The sequence below is a fragment of the Entamoeba histolytica genome, genomic scaffold (assembly GCF_000208925.1).
Source record: "Entamoeba histolytica HM-1:IMSS scf_1104750518997 genomic scaffold, whole genome shotgun sequence".
NCBI lineage: Eukaryota > Evosea > Mastigamoebida > Endamoebidae > Entamoeba > Entamoeba histolytica.
Window position 1 is genome coordinate 138823 of NW_001914869.1, and position 21019 is coordinate 159841.

At 26.2% G+C, this 21019-nt stretch overlaps 5 protein-coding genes across 5 annotated transcripts in view, besides 5 other annotated features; 2 read left to right on the forward strand and 3 right to left on the reverse strand.

Moving 5' to 3' along the window:
- Window positions 1–925, reverse strand: part of EHI_179060 (uncharacterized protein) — a gene marked incomplete at both ends in the record, with an annotated part of 2203 nt that extends 1278 nt beyond the window's left edge. Inside the window, one exon of the mRNA XM_651187.2 lies at window positions 8–925. Coding sequence (XP_656279.2) covers window positions 8–925 — 918 coding nt within the window. The remainder of the gene's footprint in view (window positions 1–7) is intronic.
- Window positions 926–1089: 164 nt separating this feature from the next.
- EHI_179070 (uncharacterized protein) lies at window positions 1090–2352 on the reverse strand (the record flags this gene model as incomplete). The annotated part of the gene is made up of 1 exon (XM_001913409.1): window positions 1090–2352. One exon carries the CDS (start codon window positions 2350–2352, stop codon window positions 1090–1092), a length of 1263 nt encoding a protein of 420 aa, XP_001913444.1.
- A 213-nt stretch (window positions 2353–2565) lies between these two features.
- EHI_179080 (sulfate adenylyltransferase, putative) lies at window positions 2566–3999 on the forward strand (the record flags this gene model as incomplete). Its single annotated transcript, XM_651186.1, has 1 exon — window positions 2566–3999. The coding sequence occupies one exon, from the start codon at window positions 2566–2568 to the stop codon at window positions 3997–3999; it is 1434 nt and encodes a 477-aa protein (XP_656278.1).
- A 64-nt stretch (window positions 4000–4063) lies between these two features.
- On the reverse strand, window positions 4064–12771 carry EHI_179090 (uncharacterized protein; the record flags this gene model as incomplete). The annotated part of the gene is made up of 2 exons (XM_001913410.1): window positions 4064–12589; window positions 12655–12771. 2 exons carry the CDS (start codon window positions 12769–12771, stop codon window positions 4064–4066), a joined length of 8643 nt encoding a protein of 2880 aa, XP_001913445.1.
- Window positions 12772–13974: 1203 nt separating this feature from the next.
- Window positions 13975–15813, forward strand: EHI_179100 (uncharacterized protein; the record flags this gene model as incomplete). The annotated part of the gene is made up of 1 exon (XM_651183.1): window positions 13975–15813. The coding sequence occupies one exon, from the start codon at window positions 13975–13977 to the stop codon at window positions 15811–15813; it is 1839 nt and encodes a 612-aa protein (XP_656275.1).
- A 70-nt stretch (window positions 15814–15883) lies between these two features.
- Window positions 15884–16086: a repeat region.
- A 559-nt stretch (window positions 16087–16645) lies between these two features.
- Window positions 16646–17149: a repeat region.
- Window positions 17138–17412: a repeat region.
- A 470-nt stretch (window positions 17413–17882) lies between these two features.
- Window positions 17883–18050: a repeat region.
- A 335-nt stretch (window positions 18051–18385) lies between these two features.
- Window positions 18386–18714: a repeat region.
- Between the last annotated feature and the right edge of the window lie 2305 nt (window positions 18715–21019).

The window sequence follows — 21019 nt, forward strand, 5'->3', positions numbered from 1 at the left end:
CAAATACATTGAGGATGACTTTTTGAATATCTTTATACACTTTCAAGTTATTTATTCTATCTGATGTGAATGAGCCATAGTAATAATTTCTTTCTGGTATATATATTCCTTTTCCAGTTTCTGCAGTGAACGCTCCATGTAAAAATGGAATTGCTAAGTCATTGGCTTCTCTAAATTTGTGGGTTCGTGTTTTGGCAAATTGATAAGGCCAAACAGACTCCATTTCTTTTAATGTATCAGTTTTGAAGAAATAACAATGATGACTAACATATGGATGTTTAACAACTTCTCCATTGTGAAATTTATCATTGACCAATTTGTTAGAAAATGAAACACTTTTATGCCAACTATTCTTTTTTGCTTGTTCTTCTTCTGGAGCACTCCATCCATTATAATAGATGTTTAATAATCCATAATCATTGAAGAAATGTCTTATATCTAATTTTTTGCCTAATAACATATCATCATTTAAATAAAGAAAACATGATGATAAATTTTTGATATTATGAATTGATACTTCTAGTGCGTTTGAGTTAAATACTGGCAAATCTTTATTATTAGGGAATATTTCTTTATGGTCAACTATTCGTAATTTGTAGTCTCTAAAAGTAAGAGATGAAGTATTTAAGAAATCAGGAATTTGTCCCATTGTAACAATATAATAATTCTTAATATATGGTGCAAAATTATATACAGAACGTATAGAGTATTGTAATGTATTGTAATCTCTATATCTTCCTGCACCTCCTTTTCTTCCATTTTCCTCAAGAGCCTTACGGAAAACAGGATCACTTCCATTAACCCATAACCAAACAGCATCAATACCATTAGGACATGCCTTATTTTTAATCGCTGGAACATCAAAATACTTGACGCTAGCTTTAACTCTTCTATCAATGATACTAAACTTGTTTGTTCCTTGCATCATTATTCCAAAATTAGCTACTACTAATACAACTACAAAGCAAATAGAAATACATGAAGTACAACACAGTGGATTTATCACCATCTTATTTGTTTTAAGTTCTTTTCTTTTTCAGAATAAAAAAAATTAATAAAAACAAGACATAAAACATGCATAAATACATCTTAACTTAAATCAAATGCATTCTTTTCGAATGGAGAAGGCTCTGAATAATATTGATTTAAAAATTCATTCAATTTTTCAGTCTCTGACTTAAAAATATTATCATTTCCAGAAAATCCATCATTTAAACAAATACATTGAGGATGACTTTTTTGAATATCTTTATACACTTTCAAGTTATTTATTCTATCTGATGTGAATGAGCCATAGTAATAATTTCTTTCTGGTATATATATTCCTTTTCCAGTTTCTGCAGTGAACGCTCCATGTAAAAATGGAATTGCTAAGTCATTGGCTTCTCTAAATTTGTGGGTTCGTGTTTTGGCAAATTGATAAGGCCAAACAGACTCCATTTCTTTTAATGTATCAGTTTTGAAGAAATAACAATGATGACTAACATATGGATGTTTAACAACTTCTCCATTGTGAAATTTATCATTGACCAATTTGTTAGAAAATGAAACACTTTTATGCCAACTATTCTTTTTTGCTTGTTCTTCTTCTGGAGCACTCCATCCATTATAATAGATGTTTAATAATCCATAATCATTGAAGAAATGTCTTATATCTAATTTTTTGCCTAATAACATATCATCATTTAAATAAAGAAAACATGATGATAAATTTTTGATATTATGAATTGATACTTCTAGTGCGTTTGAGTTAAATACTGGCAAATCTTTATTATTAGGGAATATTTCTTTATGGTCAACTATTCGTAATTTGTAGTCTCTAAAAGTAAGAGATGAAGTATTTAAGAAATCAGGAATTTGTCCCATTGTAACAATATAATAATTCTTAATATATGGTGCAAAATTATATACAGAACGTATAGAGTATTGTAATGTATTGTAATCTCTGTATCTCCCATCTCCACCCCTTTGACCATTTTCCTCAAGAGCTTTATGGAAAACAGGATCACTTCCATTAACCCATAACCAAACAGCATCAATACCATTAGGACAAAATTCATTTGTAATAATGTCAACTTTTTTATATTTAACATTTCCAAATACTTCAAAACCATTTTTTTTATAAACCTCAGCGTTTTTCTTTCTTTCTTCCTCAAATTTATTTTTTAATTCTTCTTCGAGTCTAAGAGTATTATCCTTAATATTCTTTTCATGAGAAAGGATTGGATTCATATTTAATTTGATTTGAAAACTTCCTTTTGTTGGTACTAAAGTCAGATGAATAATGAATATTCCTATGAAAAAAAATAATGAAAAACTAGCAATAATTAATGGAGTTTTTTCATTTTCCATTAAGACTTATTCTAATATTATTTTTGAGTTTTTAGATACGAGATAAAAAAATGATTATTCGTTTTATAAAGCAAAAATCATTAAAAATTAATAAAAATAGAATTGTTCAAAAAGTGAATAAAATAAAATTCATTTTATGCACCTTTTATAAAATAATTGGAAAAATCTTGAAGGGTTTTTATTGAAAAAATTTTAAGTTCAAGAAAGAATAAAATGGCTACTGCTAAGATTGCTGAAGCTGCTAAATTCAACTATCCTGATATTACTCTTAATTCTCATGATATGGGAGATTTTGAGCAAATGATGGTTAATGGATATGCACCAGTTAATACATATATGTCTTTAAAAGATGTTCAACAAGTAATAAGTACAGGACATATGTCTAATGGTACTATATTTCCTAAACCAGTTGTTTTAACTTTAACTAAACAAGAAATAAAAAAAATAGAAAAAGCTAAAAAACTTGCATTGAGAGGTCCAGAAGGTACTTTACTTGGTTTGTTAACACCAAGTGAAGTTTTTGAATTACCACAAGGAATTTCTAATAAAAGAAGAAATGCTACTATGGGAATTACTGGTAAATTAGAATTTGTTGAACCACCACCTCATTACGATTATACTGAATTAAGAAAAATTAATAAACCAACAAACCCATCTATTTTCCATGGTATCGCTTCTCCTTTACTTAAACCATCTATTGACCAATTAAAGTCTTTAGAAAAAGATGGAGTTAAACCACATATTGATATTAATGTTCTCAATATTCCAGCACCTCATCCATTAGTTAAAACTACTCAAAAATATTTCAAAGACATTACTGTTACTTCTCACCCACATGATTCTATTAAGTCAGAAGATGTTATTTTAAGAGGAATTATTGCTAAAAATAGAGGATTTAGTCATTATCTCGTTCCACAATGTTCTCCAAAAGAGGTTTCAACTTCTTTGAAAACAATTGGTATTAAACCAGTTGTTTCAGCTACTCCATCTTATTTTGATAAGATGTCATCATCTCAATTAATTAATTCTATTCGTGATGGAACTGCTCCAAATGAATTATTATCTAAAGAAGATTTGGATACTTTTAGTGAAATTTATCCACCAACTGATAAACAAGGATTAGTCTGTTTCTTTACTGGTTTAAGTGGGTCTGGAAAGAGTGTAGTTTCAAATGCTGTAATTGAACGATTAAAACAACACACAAATAGACCAATTTATCTTCTTGATGGAGATATTGTAAGAACTAATTTATCTTCAGAACTTGGATTTAGCAAAGCACATCGTAATATCAATATCTTAAGAATTGGATTTGTTGCAAGTTTATTAGCTCGTTCTGGTGCTATTGTTGTTTGTGCCCCAATTGCACCATATCGTGAAATTAGAGATGAAGTTAGAAAGATGGTATCTCAATATGGTAACTTTGTTGAAATTCATAACGCTACTCCAATTTCAGTTTGTGAAGAAAGAGATAGAAAGGGTCTTTACGCAAAAGCACGTGCTGGTATTATTAAAGGATTTACAGGAATTGATGACCCTTATGAAGCTCCATTAAACCCAGAAATTTATTTGAATACTGCTGGTAAGTCTGTTGATCAATGTGCAAATATTGTTATTGACTATCTCACAAAGAAGCAATACATTAAATGAATTGTTATTTGATCAAATTAAAAAACAACCTAATTTTTATTTTCAACAAATACATAAATTAATTTTAATATAAATCCATATCTTCGAAATTAGTTATAAAGTCAGCAAATTGATAACTAAATATCATATATTTCTTTCTGAATGAAGTTTGTATTTTATCCATTTCCTGTGACAATAATTGGTATGTTGAATAAGCTTTGTCACAACATGACCTTAGTCTTTGTAAATTTCTTTGTAATAATTGTATTCCTTCTGTATCATCATCCTCTCCACCAGGGAAGAAATTTTTGATAATACTTAACACACTAAAACTCTCTTCATTAATGATGTTTTGTGTCATGTATTCTCTCATTTCTTTTATTGCTTTTAAAGAACTAGTTCCATTTTTTTCACATTCACATACATAAAATGAAAGTGATTCAATCATTCTTTCTACTACTTCAATAGAATATCTCACTGGTGTTAATACTTCATCATATTGTTCAACTACAATCGATCTTCTTAACCCACTTGGTAATGAACTTTGAGTTTTATAAATACCTTTAACAGCAATAATATCCATCATTTTATCTGAGTCTCCTTCAAAAATTTCGTAAGTAAATTTATTAGCAGTAGTAATTTGAGGAACAGGAACAGTTTGAACTTCTTCATTTATTATTGGATAAACTTGTTGTGGTTCAACAATATCATACCCAATAGTTTCACACATTTTTAAATACATTTCTTTAAATTCTTGTTTATCACATGGAGAAGCATAAACAAATTGTGACTCTCCAATCTGAACAAGATAAAATTTATAATCAATAGAACTCCCATTAGCATAACCTAAGAAAAATTCTGCCATTTGTTGGTGTATTGTAGCTAATTCATCAAGCATATTATTATTTTCAAAAAACTCTTTTAACATTAAACATACTTCTACTCCAAACCATGTCATTTTAGCTTTTCTAAATAATTCAATAGCATGATATGCATGTGCTAATAATAATTCTTTCGTAAATTCTAATGGAACTTCATTGATGTCAGTTCGGTCAATCAAAAAATCAGAACAAATACTTGCTAAGTGATTAACATTTAATATACCTATATCATTTCCTTTTGTAACTCTATAAATGTAATAAACAGCTTGAATTTCACAAATTCCTGCTTCTAGATAATATCCAAATTCAATCTCTTTTTCAATAATGTTATTTAACCATGACAAATGTAATAACGGACTTGAACGATATTTAACACATAATGCATAGTATCTTTCTGTTAATTCATCTATTTGATATTTTCCTTTAAGACTAAGTAATCCCTGAAGTTCTAATGACACAGAAAATATTTCATTTCCTACAGCATGAATAGACTCAATTAAATTAGATGAAGAATTACAACTTGTAATATAAATTGGTGTTCGTAACATTGCAGAAATATCAGTTAATCTAAATGATATACTTGTAAGGTTTGATAATTCTGTTTTAGAATCACATTTACTTAATCCCTTCTTTATTAATTTTTGATATAATGTTTCTAAACTTTCTTCCATTCCAATGTAATGAACATATCTATTAATTCCAATTATTGACCCACAACTCATTTTACTTAAGAAATGATATGCTTCTTTTGCTTTATTAAATGCTTTAAATTCACTCCGTTGAGTTGTTAATAAACATTGTCGAGATAATGATATAAATTCATCATAACATTTAGCATATTCTTTTCTTTGAGTTTCACGTTGTTCTTCCAAAGAACATCTTTTTCTCAAATCTCTTACTGTTTTAATAATTTTTTGATGAGGTATAGCAGCAATAATTTTATTGATCTTTTCCATTAATTCTATTTGTTGGGGAGTTTTAAAGACAGTTTTTTGTAATTCATGATACGCTTTTATTTGTTTTTCTTTATTTTGTTCAATAATATTTAACATTCCAACAAATATACTAAGATAATCATTTGGTTCAGGTGGTTCAAAAGATAATAATATTTGAGCAGAGTATGCCCACTCAAACACACCATATAATTTCTCCATTAACATTTTATTTTCTTCATGATTTTTATCAGACTCATTAATTTTTGATGATGCTTTTTCTGAAATATATAATAGTTCAACTATCTTCGTTAACAAGTCTTGGGCTTTCTCGTTATTTTTCATTAATTTAAGACTTTCATTATTTGATTCAATGCAACTACTTAACTCAGGCATCATTTTATATATTAATTGATTATGTTCAAATGAAAATTGATTATCAGGAAGAACATAACTACCAGAAAATTTTACAGAAACTGGAGTTACAATTGTTGATGTTCTTTTTAATATACGAGGAGTATCTCCAGACATTCGTTTCTTTTTTGGAGTTATAGTAGAAACTGACCTTGTATCACCTGTTTTTCTTGGGGTTAATCGTGGAGTTTTTGGTTCATTCCTCAAGAACGAATATAAATTACTAAATTGTATTGACATCTCTCTTAGACTCTTTATTCTTACAACTTTACTTTCATTAGTCATTTCAGGTAATGACCTTTTTTTAGAATGGAACTTTTGTGTGTTTAGTGTTTTGTACATTTGAAAAATATCAGAAAGTTCATCTGGAGTTACTGGGAATAATGGATTACAATCCACTCCAAACGATACGAGTTCATCAAAACTTTGTTGATATTGATTTAAATATGACGCACCTTTTCTAATATTTTCAGATGTTACATCATTAATACTATTTACTAGATGTTTAAAGAAATTTGTTACAATTTCTTTACATTTACTACATTGTTCCCTTAAAGCTCCAACTCGTTCTGTAGAATTTTTACAATTTCTTTTTATTGAATTATGAAGATCCATATAACATTCAAACAATGATTTCATACGTTTTAATTGTTTCATAATTTCTTCTTGTTCAGAATAAAATTTAATGGTAATTGCTTCAATAGTATCAATTTGTTCTTCTTTTAATTTCATTGTTTTAAATAATAATAACACAATACTTAATTGTATTTCTGTTTCTCTGCCAATGACTGAACCTTCCATATGTTTGATTTCATTTAATAATTCTATTCTTTTTTCTAAAATCTCATTAAAGAATACAACACAATCTTCTGCATGTCCTTCAAATATAGCAGTATCAATTGTTTGAACTTCTAGACATAATTGATTACTTTTAACCATCTCTAATGCTGAACTATTTCTTTGTTGTACTAACATATCAAACATTGATTGTAACCGAACAAAAGGAACGCTTTGAAGAAAATATACTAAATTTGGTAGTCGTTGGAAATCACTTTTCCCATGAAACAAATAAGTAATCATTGCATCTCTTGTAGTTGATACACTTTGCTTAGAAACATAATTCATAAAACATAACAACCATATAATTTCCGCTGCTCTTGGAGCAACACATTCATGAACTCCTAAAACAATTCGCATTAAAGCTTGGATTATTGGTGAAATTAAAGGTACAACTTCATCTCCACAAACTCGAATAAACTTCTCAAGACCAAAAAATGATAAATCAGAAACTAATGCATTATTATTTAATGCTAATGACAATTCTCCAAATATTTTCCCTGTCATTTTACGAATATCTTCATTTTGGTCATGATACAAAAAACATAATGTTGATGCTTTAGATACAATAGTGTTAATCATTCCATACAAATAAACATTTAATACTTTTTCATTATTGATTCCAGTCTTTTCAGTTATAAATGATTCTTCCATACCTCTTGGTGTTTTAATAGTATCTCCTTCTGTTTGTCTTCTTTGTTTATTTCTTGGTGTTTCTAAAGGTAGTCCAAACATAAATTCAATAGCAGGCAATCTCCCATTTTTCTTGTCTCCTTCTTCCAATGACTGAATCAAACTATTTTGTTTAATCATTCGATTTAATGGTTGTGATATTTGTATAGCAGTTGAAGTCCTTAAACGAGCACTTGACTGTGGCTCATTAATAACAAAGTCAGGATGTTCTAGTTGACTTATTTTCAACCCAGACTCTTCTTTTTGGATTTTTTTCATTTCAAGTTTTGGTACTTTAAGTTGTTTTAGTTTGGCGTTATTATGTGATTTATTTTCACTCACACCTCTGTTTGTATTAGACTCATTTCCAGGTGTTATAGTAATCTTTAACTCATCACTATATATCGGACTTTCGTATGGTTGTGATTCTGTAGTACAGGTATTAGTTATCAGTGGTGATGAACTATCACTAGTGCATTGTGATTTCATCAATCCAGTCTTTAGTTTTGTTATTCCGTCTTCATGTGGTCGAGAAAAACTACCTTTCCTTCTTCGAATAACTTTAGGTTTGTACATTAATTCAGGATTTTGATTTGAACTCAATGCCCTAGCTGTTTTAGCTAACTCTGAAGTTGGAGTGTCTTCACTACATTCTAACATAATTTCATTATTACTTTTTCTTGAAGAAAGTGTTTTTCCTAATGAGTCATTATTTTCATTTAATGCTAAACAAGGGCTTCTGTGTTGAGACTCTGAAGACGATTGTTTATAGCAAGGGATTGTATTTTCTTGTGAAGTTTCAAGTAATATATCAGCAATATCTAAATCAGCTGATTTGAACAAAACATTATTTTTTTGGCTTGATAACCTTTTTGTATTTGTTTTTGGTGGGGAAACAGACTCATCAAGTTGTAGTTTTGGTGCACTTTCAAACCGTTGTAATAATGGTTTATTCCCATTATTTGGTAGCGTCCTTTTTTTTGTTGAACTGACACCTTCTTGAATTTTTGTTTCTTGCGTTATTTGCACATTTCTATTGACTGGTTGTGGACATACATCATCCGTTGGTCCATATATTTCTTTAGCAGCTTCAAATCCAATATTTTTTGGTCTGTCAACAACGGTTGAACTTCTGATATTTAGTCTAGGTAATGAAGTACTTTTTCTATTAATTCTAGATCCATAAAAATATTCAGGATGGTGTTTATCTGATGACACTTCTTTGATATGAGATTCTTTTTCTTCTTCTTCTTTGACAGTAGTTGGAGTAATCTCGTGAGAGGGTTGGTTTGGCTCATCTTTTAATAATACTTTATTAGGCTCTTTCTTTTCTTGTTCATTTAGGTTATCAATGGTGTTTTGTTGCTTTTCTTCAATTTCTTCTTCTTGGCTTTTCTTGTCACTGAAAGCAAATAAAGAAAATTTTCTTCTTCTCTTTTTCTTAGGAACTTCATCATGTTTTTCTTGTGTTACAGAAGATATTTCTTTGGTTTGTAATTGAGGTTGTGTTGAGTTTTGAGAAGAAAGTCGTTTTTGAAAAGGAGTAATAACAGGCAGTGAGCCACTAGGAAGAACTGGTGTAGATGTTTCTTTTGTTGTGTTATGCCTTTTCTTTCTTTTTTTATCTGATTCTAAACTTTCGTCTTTAGATGTTATAGTCATCCCTCGTGGTTTTTGAATGAAAATAGCACAACTTGTATTAAAAGTATAAAGAGATCGAATAGTAAGTAATTCTCGTTCAAAAAATTTCATTAACTGAATAACCAATTTGTTTCTTAAAAAATCATATAATCCTTGTGTTCCTTGCATGTGATGGTCCATTGGTTTAAATAAATTTTGGCCTATATAAAATAGTTGTAATAAACGATTTACAGTAAATGGTGTAATAGTTCTAATATAAGTTTGTCTAAATTCATCTGATACTTCATTGATGATATAGAAAAAACAAAGAAATAATGCTCTGAGAGCAAATAACTGATTGGGGTTTGAAGTTCCATTTGTGTTAAAAAATACTTCGTATGACCACTCTTTAATAACATCAAACTCATCTATCATTAATGATATAAGTGATGAAAATTCTTCTGCTGCAACACTTCTATATTCTTGATAAGCAACACCAATATCAAATTTTTGAATAAGTTCTAATAAACACAATGAAGCCATTATTCTAATATCATTTTTATGATAAAATATTAAATGAGTTATACTGTAAACGAAGAAAGTAGCAAGAAATTTGCTTTGACAAAATGTATCATTTAATGTAGTAATATCATTGTTATGAATAGAAGGACAATTAATTTCTATCATCAATGGATAATCTCGTATTACACATAAAAAATCTAGTCTCATAATTTCATATACTGTAGAAAATGATAAATCCATTTGTTTATCTAATTTTATTGCATTTCGTTCACAAAGTAAATTATAATAATATGAAATTGTTTGACATACAAAATCTTTATTCATTACACTAAAAAGATCTCTGAATAATTCAGCAACATTTAAATTTAATTCAAATACACCTCTAATATCTCTTTTTGATATATGAATGTCTATTCTAAATACAATTAATCCTAATAATCTTTGAAGTAACTTTTCTATATTCTCTATTTCTTTAATTTCTTTATCTGCAACTACACAAGATTTAATAAAGCATTGAAAGAAAAAGAATGTTAATTTAAATTTGTTATATTCTGATTCTTCAAAGTTATTAAAACTATTAATGACATCTACGAGTATTAATTTAGGTAATAATTTGAAATTAGAATTAAGTTCTTTGGGGGAGAAATGGTCATTTACATAATCCACTAAAATAACAGGTCGAATTTCATCTTCAGTGAAGAATTGTTGAAGAATTGGATTAAAATTATACAACTCGACAAACTCAATCATTTCAAACATTCTATCTAAAATAGTATTAAGATATGGTGCTATAACTTTAGCATCCATATTTTTTACAGTTTTAATTGCTTCAATTATTGTTTCTTTATTGTCTGAATTAATAAAAGAATGAATAATATGAAGTCTTGGATAAAATGTAGCTACAGAATTTAATTTTATTACTAATGTTCTTTTAGATGCCCCTTTTCCATTAAAAGCATCATTTAAAAATTTGTCACCACTTCCTTTGTATATTGCAATTCGTTGTTCAATTCCACTATCCATAATACCTCCATTCTTTGAAAATAATGGAATAAATGCAACACTATCAGTATTATCAGACATTCTTATAAAAATGAATAAATTTGTTTGAGGTGGTTTAGGTAATTCTATCCTAATTTCTTTCATAATTGGAATTATTTTATCATTTCCTTTGAAAGAAAATACAATTTTTTTTTCTGGAACAATTGAATAATTTGGAATAAGTAAAGCGTTAAGTGGTTCACCTCCAATAGTTTGTTGCAATGATATTTCAATTGTTCCTGTAATTTTTCGTTCACGTGACAATAATAAGTCAATAAGAGTTAGATATAATGAATTACTGATTGTTGTCTCACTTCTAAATACATGAGACGGTGACATATTTTGAACTCTAAATAATGACTGCTTCTCACTAGTTTTTATTTGACAAGTAACTGTAGATGGTGAATCATTATTATTAAATAATCTACTCCTAGTACTTCTCATTCGTTGATGTTTTCCACTTCTTGGTGTAACACTTTCTTGTGTCTCATTATATAACTCTTTAATTTGTGTTGCCTCAATAATTCGAAACTCTGACAATGGATTATTAATATCAGGTTTATTAATAAGATCCCAACATACACTCCATTTCCCAGGAACTTCATTATTTGGAGGTGTTTTAACAAATTTAAATACATCTGTTTCTTCTTGTAGTTTAACTGAAAAAAATTTTAAATCAGTTAAATGTGTTTTTTGAGTTATGGATACAATACGAACTGAACCAATTGCAATTTGTTGTAATGACATCATATTAATTGATTCATCTTCTTTCTTTTTAATTTTTTCTATTGCCTCTAACTGTCGTTTACTTTTTTTAGAATCATTTTCATCAATTCCTTCACTATACAATACTCCAATTAGACTATTCCCATCGTCTTTTCGAAATACTTGAATGACTAAATAATATTCATTCTTTTCTATCTTTTCTAATTCAAATAAAAATAAGTCTTTTCTTAATTCTCCATTTGTAATAAAGGTATAAACATTTTCTGTTTGTTTTTCTCGTGTTTTATAATTATATATTGATAATGAAATAATTAAAGGTTCAAATAATCCAATATTAAATGTAATACTTTCTATATTAATTGATATCATTTGTTTTAATACATGAGGTTGTTGAGCTATATAAGTATTCATACTATCATTTATTTGTAATGTTGGATTAAAACATTCAAATAAATGAATTGTTTTAAATTCAAATGGAATAGGTTGTGAATATGTTGTTAAACGTTGTTTTCTTAATTGAAAGTCTGAACAAATTTCATCAAATTGAGGAGAAGAAAAATATTCTTGCGGAATATTTTTCTTAAATGATTTTCTTGGTTTAAGTAAATAACATTTACTTCTTTCCAATGACTGAATAAATCTTTTTTGAAAGCCAGTGATTCCTTTAATTTCAATTGGATTATTTTGAACAATTGTTAATTTATAAAGAAATAATGATGCATTAACATGTTGTTCAATTGAAAATGGTTTTAGTTGATTCTTTATTATTTCTTCTTTATTTGTTTCTACTAATTTTTTAAAACCACAAAAATTCTTTAGACTAATATGGCATGACTCTTCTCCCATTGTTCTTTCATGAACTAATTCTTTTATTGTCATGTCAGTTACGTCAACACCAAATTCGTTTTTAATAAATTTTTTTATTTCAATTGTATCAAGAAAACCACGTCTTTCAAGGTCATATTTCTATTAGTTAGCTTTTATTATTTTTATTTATGATTGTAAATGATACATTATTTAATAAAACATACATTAAATTCTTGCTTCAAACGTACTGTTAATTCTTCAAGGTTTTTATTTTTTCGTTTATGATCACTACTCTTTTCTTCATTAATTTTACTGGATGATTTAATGTGTATCTGTTTCATCCTTAAACAAGATAAATTTAGTTAGATCTGAAAATCCTCATACAATCAGATAGAATCTTTATTTCTTATCTTTTTTCGTCTCTTTTTTCTTGGTTTTTTTTTTTATGTCTTTTTTTTTTCTTTTTTTTTTACATCTTTTTGTCTTTTTCTATAATATTTTATTTATTAATATATTTATAATAAATCTAAACTATTTAAAAATTATACTAATAAAAATGATTTTCATAAAAATTTTAAACTTACTTCTTTCTTATGAATAAGTTTATTTTTTTCTAAAATAAATAAAATAACATAAAATCACAAAAAATTGAGTAAACAAAATGACTTTATGTGATGAAGTATTATTAGTATTCTTCATCTGGATAATAGTGTTTATAGAGTTTCCATACCTCTTCAACATCTAAAACTTCGTCCTTATTTTCATCAAATTGTTCAAAATCAACTTTGAATTCATCAATTGTTTTTTTAAACCCATCATCCATATCTCTAAACATTTCATATGCATCATCAACGGTAATAACATTTTTTCCCATAGCATAAGTCTTAAAAGTTCTTCTAACATCAGCTTTAGAAAGTCCAACCATCTTTTTTAATACTGTAATGATTTTTTAGATTGATTCTTTGAAACTTAAATATAAATAATACCTTCTACACTCTTCCTTACTATTTTTACATTTAATCTTTTTTTTTTAGATTATTTGAATTTACAGTTTTACTTCTTTAGAAAACTCAAAACTCTAACAAAAAAGAATAACAAAAAGGGTTTATTGTTTTTGAAAAAAAAATAAAAGTTAAAATTTTTTCATATCAATCACATGCCAAAGGGAGGGAAAGCAAAAGAGTCAAAATCAAAGCAAAATAAAAAAGAAAAAGAAATTAAGAAGCCTAGTAAAGTTGCACAAACACGTGATGAACTTAGAAAAGAAGCTCAACATATTGATCAAAATGTTGATGCATTAAAACAATTAGGATTAATTGGAAGTGGTGTTGTAGAACCATCTACTGATTTAAAATTATTAACAAAAAGAGAGAAAAAGAAGTTGCAACAAAAAGCAAAGAGAAATAGAGGAACAAAGTTAGATTAAAGAAAACATTTGATTGATTAATTTCATATTTTTGTTATTCTCGTTTTTGAAACAGGGTTTTTTAGGGTTGAAAAATTGAAATGAAAACTTTATTCAAATTTTTAATACATCTTAAGAAATGAATGTTAAGACTGAAATAAAAGATGAATCAACTAGTAGTAGTGATGATGAATTAGTTGATACTCAATATGATCCAAGTGATATTACTCAATATGATTTAGCAATAAGATGGATTAGTTCTGAAGAATTTAGTCAAGAGACATTAACAAAAATACAAAAGATTTTATGTGAGGCATTAGAAGAAAGAATAGATTCTGTTAATATTATTACTGACTTATCACTTTTTCATTCAATTAATACTAAGTCAAATGACATTGTTTTGGTTTTCAAATTTACTGAATCAACTTGTTTTAAACAACTTATTTTAGGTCCAACACCTACAGACATTGAAGCTGTTGATAAATTTAGATATTATTGGGGTGAATCTTGTGAATTAAGAAGATTTAGAGATGGAAGATTATTATATGTTGTTCCTTCTGAACGTTTGTGGATGGAAACTTATTCTTGTAATGAATACTTTATTAAATTATTAATAACAAAACATTTTAATGTAAATGAAAATCAACTTGTTTCAAATTTAACTAGTATCACTAGTGCACTTCCTCCTTTTAGTCAATGTCTTGAAGTTATTGAATGTATAAGTGAACTATCAAATTTAATTAAAGACTTAAACTTACCATTATCAATTAATACAGTTAAATCATTTGGTAGTTATACTCGTTATACTTCATATTCAATTCCTCAAAGAATAAAGGATTATAATAAAATTCATCAATACATGCACATTGATTCTATTCCTTTAATCATTAAATTTGAAGATTCAAATAAATGGCCAGATGAGCTTCATGGTATTAAATTAATGAAATCGGCTTTCAGTATTAAAATTAAAGAGTTGTTAAGAGCACAAAGCATTCTTGGAAAGGTATTTCCAAATAGATTTGAATTGTATTATAAAGGATATATATTTAACATTTTATTTGATGTTCCACAAGAACTTGCTTTATTAAGAATGGGTACTGGAGATGATGTGGAAGATTATATAAATAAGTATCAAAGAATTCCATTAACATCTCTCTGGATGAGTCAATTTCCAGGTAAATATCCTGCATTAACTCAAAGTTCTCGTCTCTTAAAAAAATGGCTCAGTTCTCGAATGTTTTCAAATTATTTTAATGATGGTTTGATTGACGCTATGACAATTCATTTTTTCCTTAATGAACCAATTCATTCTCCTCAGAAATTCTTCTTAACTTTTATTGAAACTCTTGCTACTAATGACTCTTATCCCATTTATTTTGGTGATAGTTTTGATGTAGAATCTTCTCATGGCATAGTCTTCAACTTTGAAGATCAGCCAGAAGTGTCCAAATATCTAAATTCTATTGCACCTTCTATCAGAGTGGTGAAATATCTTTGTGGAGTTGCTAAACAATGTTGGAAATTGTTAGATTCTAATTTCTGTTTGAAAACTGGAGTTAAATTTAATAAGGCATTATTTTCTGCTCATTTACCAAAAGGAGGAATACAAATCATTTTAGATAAGTTGTTATTAACCAAACAAAATGTTAATTATAATGAGGCATGCACATCAAATACTCTCAGTTTATTAATGAAAGAAGTTGCTGTTATTGATTTCGACCCATTAAAACTTTTCACAAATGAATTAAATAGATATTTTGGAACTGACATTTTACTCTTTGTTGATCTTTTAGAAGGTAGTACTATTGTTTTAATGTTTAACCCATCAACTACACTTGGCAAGGTTATTACTGAAAAGAATGAATCTTGTGAGTTAAGTACATTACTTCCAAAAGAGAGTATTATGACTTATGGGGAATTAAAAAAAGTAATCAAATTGATGGGAGGGTCTTTGGTAAAAGACGTAACAATACTTTAAATGATTTGATTGATTATTTATAGAAAATTCTATTTTTTTGTTCCAATAAAATATCTGATACTATATTTTGTAAAAAGAAAAACTAATTAAGTATTAATAGAGTTAATTTCTATTATTCTTGCTTCAGCAGAGACTAGTCCCATCAGTGATTAATTTTCTAGTAATTCTACATCGTATGTTTAGTTGTGATAGAATCAATGTCTTATGTTATCTTTCATGTTTTTAATAACAGCACTTTTATTTCTTTTAATACTGTCAATTTCATTTTGAATTTGTTTGATATAAAAGCGGATATGAAGTAATAACACAAAGTAGAGGTAATAAATTGAATGACGTGCTTGTTAGAGAATAGTATAAGAAAATAAAAGTAATAAAGAGAATAAGAACAATAAATGAAGAAAAATACAGTAGATTGTGATGAAAAAATCAACTAATTGAAATAACTAATTGAAATGAGAAGGAATATGAATATACCTCAACAAGACACAAAGCATGAATGGAAAGAAAATAGAAAAGAAAATAAATGAGAGAATTGAAACAACAGAAAGACAAAGTGATGAAGAAACTATTGAGTTATAGATGAAAGTATTTGACAGACACTCATAGATTGTGAAAATAACAAGAAGTTCAAGTAAATGATGAATGAAATTGGAATAGAAATTGGAATTTGTGAAACCCACAAAGAAGAATAAACAATAGAAATGATAAGAATATCAAAATGGAAAGTACTTGGAATAGATAATGTTCAATTATATTACTAAAAAATATTAGAAAATATGAGAGATAAGATAGTCACATTATTCAATGAATAGATAGAAATACAAGAAATGATCAAAGAAAAAGAAGTGTTGACAAATCACTTGTTTGAATGTAATTATGAAAATGTTCACACCAATCATCAAGAATAATATAGAAAAACAACACATGAATAATGAAGTAAAATATCAATTAAACATAATCCAATATTGAGTTAAAAGAGGAAGCATTGAAGATAAAGAATGAAGTGTATGGAATTTAATTGAAAAAAACACATGAGAAGCAACCAAAACAAGATATTTATACTCATTCAACATTATTAAGAAAGTATATGAATCAGTAAATAAGAAATAGATAAAATAGCATTAAGACACTTCAAACAAAATTTGTAATAACAGAAATGATAAAAAGTATGTGCAAAAGATGAATTTGATGTAAATACAAATAAGAAATAGGAGAAGTTCAATTGAAATGTTGAATATTTCAAGGGTATTAACTCTTATCACTACTATTCATATTACAAATGAAAATAATATCAAATGTATTGGATGATATTAATGAAAAAAGAATGAAAGTAACAAGTGAAATAAATGAAGGAATGTGAAAAAGAATATCACAAAATACTTAAAACTCTTAAAGATATTAAAATGGAATTGAATATCAACAAATGTTGAATAGTTAAGAAATGAAACATAGAAATACAACAGAGTATGAAGAATGCATCATTAGTATATGAGGAACATCAATAAAAATATTTAGGAGTATTTCATTCTACAAGGAATAAGAATGTAAGATACATTAAGAATGTAATGAAAAGTATTGAAGAATAAATGGATGAGAATATGACTTTTTACGAAGAATAGAAAATGAAACAAGACAAACTAAAGACAATAGCTATATGAAAGAAATATTCTAAACTCATTATACAAATGAATGAAGATGAAAATATGTAATGAAATAATGAATGAATTTGAAAGCAAAATGACAGATCAGAGAAAGTCATGCAATGTATGTGAACAAAATAATGGAGAGAGGAAAGAATATACTCAATTGAAAGTATCAAACATTAGTGTTTGAAAACCAGCTATTTAACATGACATTACATATACAATATATCTAATATGCAAGAAAATAGTCACGAATGATACTATATTATTGAACTGCATTATTATAAAGAAAAATTACTTGTATAAACACAATAGAGTATTGAAATGCATCTGGAGAGAAATGAAGATCAAATATGAATTTTATGTGATGAAACACTACAAATAATAAGAGAGAAAAAGAATAAGATGATGTTAGTGGTAATAAATGAATCAAAAAAGAATATAGAAAAGAAACAGCATCATTATAGTGAGTTAAAAAGTTGTAATGAAACAAGAAGATAATATTCATAAAAGAATTAATAGTTATGTGAGAGACTTAAAGAAAAAATGTAATTATAATTGTTATGACAATAGAATGAGATAAGAATGTAAATATATATTCTAAGCTACTAAAATATATCAGAAAAGTTAAAAGAATGAACATAGTACTAACTATAATAATTATAATTAAAATAAATGGATTAGTTAATACAGACTCAATTAAAATCGTATAATGGAAAATGAATCTAAATACTATGGTGGTTATTATAAAAGTAGTGTTGAAGAACATGAAAAACATTATGAGATAACGTGAGATTATACTGATAACAACAATGACATAGAAAAAACTAAATGATGAAGAATAGAAATAGAAGAAAAGATGAGAAGAAATCCTCATATGAACAATGAGTTATTACTTTATAACAATCTTGGGTTGTATTTATTAAATATTTTCAATTTCTGTTTCAATTTTCAATTATTTATTTAATATAATACTTGATGTATTTATTAATTTGTTTATTAAGACTACTATTGGTTTTATTTTGGCATCTTTTATTTTCTCTATTTTTTATTCGATTTTTTATTTCTTTATTTTATTTCTTTTCTTCAAATAGTCTCAATTAATATTGTATATCACAACGTTAATCATATCAAATAATAGATTAGTTCGTTTCTTTTTATCAAATATATAGTCTTTTATGCTATTGTCATTCACTCTTCTGCATTATTTGTTTGTTCAATGTCATTTTTGTCTGTATATTGGAACTGTTTTTCATATTGTAATTGTTGTGTTGATTATGATAAATGTATAATATAAACTAATAAAATAGAAATATGAAAATAATAAAATAAGATAAAATCAATGATAATGTTATATATTATTATATGATTTTAGTTTTATCTTTTCTTTATCACCATTTCTTCCATTTCTATTTTCTTTATTCTTGTTGTTATTTTATTTATTTCTTCTTTTATCATTTGTCATTTCTTGTTTATTCTTGTTTGTTGTATATTTTATTATTATTATTTTTTTATGATGTGTTATTCTTGTTATCTTTCTTATTATGTTTTGTTTGTTATTGTTTAAATAGAAAATAAAATAATAAAGAATAAGAAATAATAACATAAATATGTTGATGTATTTTATCATTTCTTTATTTGTTTATTATTCTTATTTCTATTATCTTATTCATTTTATTCATAATGAATCAATTCAATGAAATGATACAAATAAATTGTTTATTTATTTTATCTTATTTCTATTTCATTCTTATTTCTTTTATTATTTATTAAAAACACCCTTATTGGGTGTGAAAATTTCATTAGATGAAATAAAATAAATCAACATTGAATTATGTCCATTTTTAATTCACCATTTCATTCATTGGCAGATGAATGAAATGGCTGTTCATATTCTTCATTGATTTGTTTTTATTCTTTTTTAGTTCATTTTCAATTAATTCAAGATTGAATCATTTCATTTCAATTACTATGATTCGTTTTGGTGTGAAATTATGTTTTCCACAAAGTGCATTTGATATTCCTTCATATTCAAATGAATGTTGAATATAATATGATATTGTCTTATATTTTCTTTAAAAACAAAAAAATCACCATACCCATTTCCAAATTTAAACAAACAATCATATGATTGATTAAATAAACAAAATGCATATTGTGGTTGTATAATATCAAATTTCATCATTCCTTCCATTCTTCCTTTTGATTCTAATGAAAATACAAATGATTTTGAATCATATATATAATTACCATAAATTTTATCAATTTTCTCATTAACATATCCTCCAAATTTATTTCCTTCTGAATCTTCAATAATAATTATTATATATTCTTTATACATTATTCTTTGTTTAAATACCGATGTATTTCTATTCCAATTATCAATATATGAATCAAATATAATATTTCCTACTTTTCTATTTGTCCATTCTTATATTTGTCTCATTTCGTCCACTGTTTCTTTCATTATTTTTCTTCTTAATCTCTCCTCTTCTTTTCTTCTTCTTGTCTCTTCCTTTATTTTGCTTCGTCTTTTCTCTTTTTCTTCTCTAAATAATCACTATGTTGCTTTTCCCATTCTTCTTTATTCTTATTAAATTTTGTTTTAATTTTATTAATTTCTTCTTCTAATTGCTTAATTTTATCTTTTGTTTTCATTTCTTCTATATTAATGATTTTATCTATTAGCTCATTCTTCATTTTGTTAATTGTTTCTTCATCTGATTTACATTCTTCTATGATTCTTGACATTTTGTTCTTCATTACTTCTATTTGGTTGATTGTTTCTTGACTTTTTTCTATCACTAATTTTCTTCTTCTTTCTGTTTCATCAATCCTATCAAATATTCCTTCTCCTCTTTTAATTGCTTCTGAATATGTCTCATCTGGTTTTGTTTCAAATACTTCATTTTTAATACTTCCTATATAATATTGATAATTCTTAGTAGTATCATCAATTGATTGTTGAATATTTGGAAGTGTTTCTATTACTTCTTTAATTAATTGGTTATTCTTGTTTATTAACTCTTCCATTTTAATTTAATTTGATGTTTATAAGTTCAAAATATGAATGTTTAAATAGTTAATACACATTATTAACATCAAGTCAATTATTATTTTTATCATCATTCTATTTTAAATAAATGACTTTTATTTATTTTTACAATAACAATAATAATATATAATAATATTAATAATATAATAATAATAAAATTATAATATTGTTATTTTCTATAATTAGTTTATTTTATTTTTAACATTTTTAAAGTAACAAAAAAAAAATAGAAAAGAAGAAGATTCAATTTTGTTTTATTTTTATTATTTCATCTTTTGTGATTTGAATTTTCAGGTTTTATCAACATCATGTCAATCAATTAAATTAATAAAGATAATAAATGATAAACAAATAAGATAATAAAATAAGAATAAGAAATAAAAGAGAATAGAAATGATAGAATTATTATAAATACATAATGAATAAAAGAAATTAATTGAATAAAAATGAATAAAATGATAAAATTACATTAAAGAATTAAAATACTTAATATGAAAAAATAATCAAT